Source organism: Sinocyclocheilus rhinocerous, unplaced genomic scaffold, assembly GCF_001515625.1.
Source record: "Sinocyclocheilus rhinocerous isolate Xijiao unplaced genomic scaffold, SAMN03320098_v1.1 scaffold973, whole genome shotgun sequence".
NCBI classification, from domain to species: domain Eukaryota; kingdom Metazoa; phylum Chordata; class Actinopteri; order Cypriniformes; family Cyprinidae; genus Sinocyclocheilus; species Sinocyclocheilus rhinocerous.
In genome coordinates, this window is record NW_015624552.1 from 46,703 (window position 1) to 54,444 (window position 7,742).

Sequence of the window (7,742 nt, forward strand, 5' to 3'; positions counted from 1 at the left end):
AGTGAACGTAAAGAGTTGAGAAAGAAAACAAGGGTGTATTGGATGCATGCATTGACAGCAGTCGCTGCTGCCAGTCATTATAATGTTAATCAAAGAACAAAAGAAAAGAAATTCCCTCACTGATCTTGACTGAACCACTTTTGTAACCTCAGTTTGTATTTTATTTGCCTGTTGTTCGGCGCTGGCTACTGTAATGGCAACGTGCATCTGTGTATGCGATTATTTTGTAGATGCATTCCAATATAATTTAGCCTTATTTAGGGTATAGGCCTATTCTATTTTGAGCTGCAGTTTAATAAAAGTTAAACAGAAAAAAGACAAAAAGTAGCACTGCATGTGTTTCTGAATATTTATTTAAACAGACTGCATAATGATGAAAAACCACAAACATGACAGGTATAATTAAAATACGCAAATTCCTTCAGCGCACATTTCAGTGCAATATTTTTACAGATTTTGTAAACCGTGTATACAATATAATTATGTTTAATTAAGCTGAGATATAGCACTATAAATTCTTAATTCATTTGCAACAAAACTATAAAGTTTTGTTGCAAACGGCTGAAGACATTAGTAGGCTTCTCAGCCCGCCCCTCAACATGCATGTGTTCGGAGTTTCGGCAGCCCAACACTAAATATTATATTGTGGGCGTTGTATTTTGATTAATAAAATAAAAATTATAAAAATTACAATATAAAAATGAAATTTAAATTACTAATTAAATAAAGCAGTTATTTTTATTTCATTAAAAATGGGCCGAAAGAGACCTCCAAACTAGTAGGCTACCAGAAAGAAAAAAAAACGTAAACGTTTTTGCTCATAATTCATTTTTAATCCCCGCATGATTTTAGTCATACATGATAAATATCAAATACGTTATAGCTTGACTACAAGTTTAAAAACAACGCTGCAATTGTTATAATTAAGGAAATTAAACTTACCATCATGAAATGTGTCTATACAGGCGATAATGCCAAAAAAAAAGAGAAACATCGGAAAATAGGCATATTTTATTCAAGACATTATTATATGAATATTATCGGATATCGCAATATTTTTAAAGGCGATTATCGATAAGATATTTTTGACATATCGCCCAGCCCTACATGAAATAAAATGTCACTCTATATGTTGTAAACGAGTGTTATAGGTCTTATTTTGAGCAATTTACCCATATGTGTTTTATTTAGTAATATAATTTATTTGTGTTCAATCAAAATGTTGTAACTTGATCTTCCAGTGAAAATGCAACCCTCTACGCACACCTTGGCAATTTAATCGCCATTGGCTAGTAAATTTTTTTGTTAACTCGCCAGACTGATATACTATTTTACACACACACACGCACACACACACACACACACACTCGGTTGACCACTAGACTCCACTGTGATGTGACCCTGTCTCTCTCTCTCACACACACACACACACACACACACGACGCGATACTCTACACGGCTCAAAACTCCCCATTTGAACAGTCAATAGCAAATACTTAAATTATTAAGAAAATGTACTTACAGTAACTGATTCAGAATAAGCGCCAGATTGTCATAGCAAAGTCGGAATTGACCCATTTTTTTTTAGAAATAGCCTTTGCAAATAAAGTGCTTTTGCTTTCGCACAGAAACACACAGCGTCTCCCTGACATGGCTGCATCAACACTACTGCTGTTCCTGAAACCACGCCTTCTTTCTTTGCATGAACATTTGGGTGGCATTACGCGAATATTTCCACATCGTGACATAGAGATGTGGGGGCGTGTTTGAATGAGGCGTTTTAGCTCGGGCTGGATCAGCTTTTAGATAGAATAAATCCTTTTGTGGGAGACTTTGAGCTTTGTAACTCTGCAGATCTTATACATGCACAAATAGCTACATAACACACTAAAGAAAAGGAACAATAGAAATTGCATCATATGACCCCTTTAAAGAGCAGGTCATATGGTAGTGTCCTAATATTGTGTTGGAGTCCCCTACAACAGGTTTAAATGCATGTAAGATCAGAAAACATTGTCATTTTCTTAGAATATACATTTAATATTAGAACAATTTTTCAATGATTTCGAAACGATACGTTCGAAGCAATTCTGAGCTTAAGAGGTCTGTAAACTCCTCCCTTCCATAAGTCTACTCTGCTCTGATTGGTCAGCTGGCCAAGTCTGTTGTGATTGGTCTTTCCGGATACAATGCGTGTCGGAAACGAAACGCCCGGAGGATTACTTGTAAACAAAGTTGCTATAAACTTACAAAAATGGCATCGATATTACCTTATCAATTCGAGCCCGAGGCCGAGGATGATACCGATGCCGTCGCTCAACCGGAAACTCCATCGCAAGCACGACTTGATCAGGATGTTTCTCAGTCGTAAGTTTAAACTTTGTATGTGGTACTTTACGTGATGTCGTCACATCATCATCTTTCGGCAATAAAAACAAAACAAACTTGCTTTCACCACGCAGAATACCGTGTCTTCTCGACCTGATGTAAACACAACTAGCGGAAGTGTTTGTGGGCAGGTCAGAGTGTTTGTATTTCGTGGGCAGGCGGGGATTATGCAAATGTGTTACCTTGTGACGTATATAGGTAACAGGCAGAAGATTCGAAAATATGACGACTCGTTAAGGCAGTTTAGAGATGACTCTTTCTTTTGAGAGACAATATCTTTATTTATCATGCACTTTTTTGATTAACAACTTTGCAGACTGTTTACATTGAAGGATAACTAAGTTGCAAATTGCAAAAAATATATTTTTCGAAAACCCATATGACCTTCTCTTTAAATCCCGCCCCTCCACCATCGACTGCAAGCTCAAATTCATTTTTGATTCCAACGCCCACACCTAAAATCCAATCAAGAAACAATCATCAAGCACCCAACAATTTATTTTTTTTATTTTTTTTTGATGTTGCATGCTGAAAGGATTCATGTATTACTTAAATTATATTATTAAATTTTTTATAGGTATTATGTAAACAAAAATGTGAATATGAGTCCTTTTTTATGTGAATAAATGCTCTTTTTAAATGTTTTTGAAGCCATGCAAAACCGACAAAGTTTAAAAAAATGTTTAGTGCAGTGGATCATTGACAGGTGAGTAGGCCAATTTTTGCTGCCATCCATGATGCATCACATGTGTCGGCTCACTTGTATTTTAGATCTGTTGGTAAAGTGGGCAAATCTCATAACGTTTTGGACCCTTTTTTTTTTTTTTTTACCTTTGTTTAGCATTTCAAAAGAAGGTCACATGTAATTTAATTTAACATATATTAATATTTAACTTAAACTAGGAGTGTATTTAACTGACATGCTCATTTTTGCAGTGATATTGAAATCTATATATCAAGTTTAGTAAATTTCCCAGCATTGGTATCGACTATTGGAATTTTGTTGTTGGGACAGCACTATAAACGGCCTAGTGAAAGTGAATTTTGAGTATTTATGAGGAAAAGCATGTGTCACACGGGAGGTATCACATAGTTTTCCTGTGACGCTGTGAATCTCGGAGGTCTTGCTGTCCGTTATCGCAGTGGAGCAGCTGTTACGGTTCTGAATCAGCACATGCCTGAGCGGTGATGTAACGGCCCGACTGTAAACAGCCGTCTGTGTGTGTGGCCTGGCCATGACCCAGAGTCAACACACACACACACACACACATATGGCTCCTTCTGGCTCGGGAATGCCCCCCTCTTTTTTTGTGTGTGTGTTTTTTTCCCACTGTTGAATGAAATGAGCGGGGAGGGAGCTCTGGGTGATATTTGTATACATTAGTGAATTGGGGGCAGGGCGACCTTAGTTGGCACACTTTCAACCCCTTTTTTTTTTCTAGCCCGTTTTCTTTTCTGAAGTGTATTTGCTGAGGGAAGTCAAGTATCCACTTTTACAGAAAAGATGCTGTAATTAATTTTCTTTTGGCTTGATAGCCACAGTGTTATTGGGATTTTGGGCCCAGATTGCTGTAGACTTTAAAAGGGTCATGAACTGCCTCTGTTACATCATAAGGTGGCACATTCCACAAGCTGTCGTTTTGGCAGATTGGCTTTAATATAAGCTGTTTTTTAGACTAACGGGAAAGTTTTGAGTTCTGAAACTTCCAGGATGTTTTTATAGTACGATGACCTCTTATCTGTCGAAAGATCAAGGGAATTTTGATTTCTCAGTTCATGACCCCTTTAAAGGGGAACACAGATCTTTGAAGTGGCTGAATATTACCAACCTGTGAGTAATGTAAAACATTATTACAATTACAATTTAGAATAACTATTTTATATGCAAATATATTTTAAAATGTTATTTATTCATGTGATAGCAAAGCTGAATTTTCAGCATCTTTACTCCAGTCTTTAGTGTCACTTGATCCTTCAGAAATCATTCTAATATGCTGATCTGCTGCTCAAGAAACATTTCGTCTTATTATCAATATTAACAACAGTTGCTTAATATTTTTTGTAGAAACATGATACGCTACCATTCAAAAGTACAATAAAAAATAATACTTTTATTCAACAAGAATGCAATAAATTGATCTAAATTTACAGTAAAGTACTACACAGATCGGTGGAAGAAAAGTACAAAGAAACAGAGATGTTCATGGAGCCTGAACTCCTCAAATGAAATGAAAAACATCTAGTGAAAAACCCTCAGAAAGACATTTATAATGTTACCAAAATATTCAGTTTAAAATAAATGCCGTTCATTGAACTTTATATTAATCAAGGAAATAAAATGTATAATCGTTTCCACAACGCAGCATATTAAGCAGTACATTGTTTTCAACATTGATAATGTTTCTTGAGCATCAAGTCAGTTTACTAGAATGATTTCTGAAGGATCATGTGACACTGAAGACTGGAGTAATGACTGCCTGACGTTTTAAAATGTATTAAAATAGAAATAGTTGTTTTAAATTGTAATAATATTTCACAATATTACTGTTTTTACTATATTTTTTCAAATAAATCCAGCCTTGGTAAAACATGAGGCTTTTATTTTCTTTTTTAAAAACATTAAAAAACCTACTGAACCCAAACTTTTGAATGGTAGTCTATAAAGATAATAAATATTTTGCTTAGAAATATATAGGTTGATAGATAATAAATATATAAGTAATATTAGAATAAGTATTAAATGATTAAATCAATAAAAAAATAAAATGACATTTTAAAATACAAATGTAAATAAATAATTATAAATGTAAATGTATAAAAATTATGTCAGACAGAGAGTTTAATTTTCAATATATTTCTTACAGTTTGGTAGTATCACATCTCATAAAACTGTTATCCAGTTGTTTGGACATTCAGCCTCATCTCATATCATACCTGTTTAGATTGACATGAGGGCCAATAAATAATTTTCAGGTAAACTATTGCTTTAATGCATTTTCTGATTCCCTTACGCAAAGGTTTGTGTTGCTTAATTTTATATCAGTGCACAGCCTGCGTTTCAGCCATGAGACATGCCTCAGCATTTCTGCGTGAACAGCCGTTCTGCTTGTGTGAATCACAGAGTTTGTGGATGAAGCTAAATTATGGGCTGGTGTCATCATGCTGTCTGCAACTGTCTAATTACCTTATTCTGTGTGAATCAAGGCCTGCTAATGTACAGTACCATGACACAACTATCTGGGCGGTGTGAGCCCTTCAATGGCTGCATGAATTGTTTTTTTTTTCATCAGTTTTTCTCTCTTTTCTCCATAGGAGACTCTGCAGGAGGGATATGTTAGCAGGGGCCAGTCTGGGAAATCAAACCACGATGACATGGGTCTTACTCAGCAGGACCGCCCGTCCAGCCTTCCGGTGAGACATTACAGTCCAAAATTAGTCTGAGATTTTAGAGAGCGTCTGACCTAGGTGTTTGATAATGACTTATTTTTCTAAAAATACTTTTAAGAGATCCCTGTACATATTTCTCAAGTGGGGATATAGTTGTTTAAGAGATATTAATGAACAAACTGAAACCTGGTACATGTGGAGAAAATGCCCTTTTTTGTCTCCACACGTGCATACAAAGACTTCAGTTGTTTGCCTTTTCAGAGCTCCATTTGTTCTGGAGCTCTGAGCGCTGCACTTGTTCAGTGCTCTGGTTGTGACTATTTATCAGAATTGGATACTTTTCCAGAATCCTCTTTTGTGCTCTGTTGTAGTGCTGGGCGGTATGACCAAAAATTTATATCATGGTATTTTTCAAAATTATACCGGTTTCACGGTACATGACGGTATTTTTTTTCCATGCATGACCGGGTGTTAACCATATTTTCCACTGATTGAGAGAGGAAATACTGCAGTATATTGACTTAGAATGCCCTATTTTAAGCCATTTAAATGTAAAGCAGCAAGCTCATTGGCTGCGAATGCAACATGAACCAATCAGCTTGTGCCAAGTTGTTTAATGCTAAGAATATCATCAGTTACATTAAGGACCCCATCAGCCTGCGCCATCTAGAGTTTCATGACAGAACTTGGCATTTATTCAATTTAAACATTTTTCTTTTATTTATTTTTGATTACATTTTTTGTTGATTAATTTTTGTTCATAAGATGACAATTTGAATAAAAAAATGTTTAGCAACCTTTTACCTTCTATTAATCAATTAGTTCACCCAAAAAGAAGGTTATGTCATAATTTACTCTCCCTCATGTCATTCTAAACCTTGACTTTCCAAACCAAGGTTTTTTATCTCTTTGGAACATGAAAAGAGATGTTAATCAGAATGTTCGTGTTTCTCTTTTCCGTACAATGAACACATTAGGTGCCCAACAGCTGTTCCAAAATGAACAAAAAAGCACAGTCAGTTTTGCCCATACAACCTGCTGCACTTTGATTACGTTAGAAAATACACAGGAACCAGAGGCATGTAATTGATGTTAGGTGATATGGAACTTCTCTTGACAAGTAGGAACCACTTGAGTTTTTGTTCCACGGAAAAACAAGGTCTTACGGGTTGGGAACAACATGAGGGTAACTAAATTTTTATGGTAAACTATTCCTTACAGCAGGGGTCTTCAGCGCTTTAGGTCCAGTAATGAACTCTCCTCACCAGTCAAGGTCCGGACAATAAAACCTAAAAACATGAATTGATGATTTTTGCTAGACCAGGGTATCTTCAGGATATTTAAGCTCAAATTTAAGACTTTAAGATCTTTTTTAAGACCTGCACAAATAAAATTGAAATGACTGTAAAAAGCATGATATACAGTTCAGACACAGGTTTTCACAAAAACAAAAAATTAATAAAATGATCAACTTCACATTTCAGCCTTTAAACCATTTTTAAGAAAATGGAGTCAAAAATATCAATTATTATATTAATTTAAACATTCATTATCAATTAAAGGTGCAATATGTAAGTTTTCACCGCTAGAGGACATGTATTCAAAACAAAGAAAGAAACAAAGGCGTAGTTTGATGACGCAGTGACTGAGTGTGGCGTCTTCATCCCCACAGCCGACGCAATCCGACGGGGCTCAGGCAGAAATGATGTTCATGGATGAGCTAACGTATTAAAGATTTATTAACATCGTAGTATGAAGCAGAGTGAGGCGCAAAGCCGTCGAAGCGAAACGAGGCCGCTGAAGCAATTGCTAATGAGAGACGAGAATGACACACGGTTCGACATACGTCCCTGGTCTGTCATGCCACAGTCGACTGTGTCCGGTCGTGCGTATGTGGGGTAAAGCAGCGCTGTTTTATCATACTAGATACGTTTGAAAGTTCTGTTATAATGCTACTCTGTGCGGTC

The 7,742-nt window shown here is 36.0% G+C and overlaps 1 protein-coding gene across 1 annotated transcript in view; it reads left to right on the forward strand.

The window, feature by feature from the left end:
* Window positions 1-7,742, forward strand: part of LOC107742311 (AT-rich interactive domain-containing protein 1B-like) — a 105,041-nt gene that overhangs the window by 33,743 nt on the left and 63,556 nt on the right. The window contains exon 4 of the mRNA XM_016555237.1: window positions 5,701-5,799. Coding sequence (XP_016410723.1) covers window positions 5,701-5,799 — 99 coding nt within the window. The remainder of the gene's footprint in view (window positions 1-5,700; window positions 5,800-7,742) is intronic.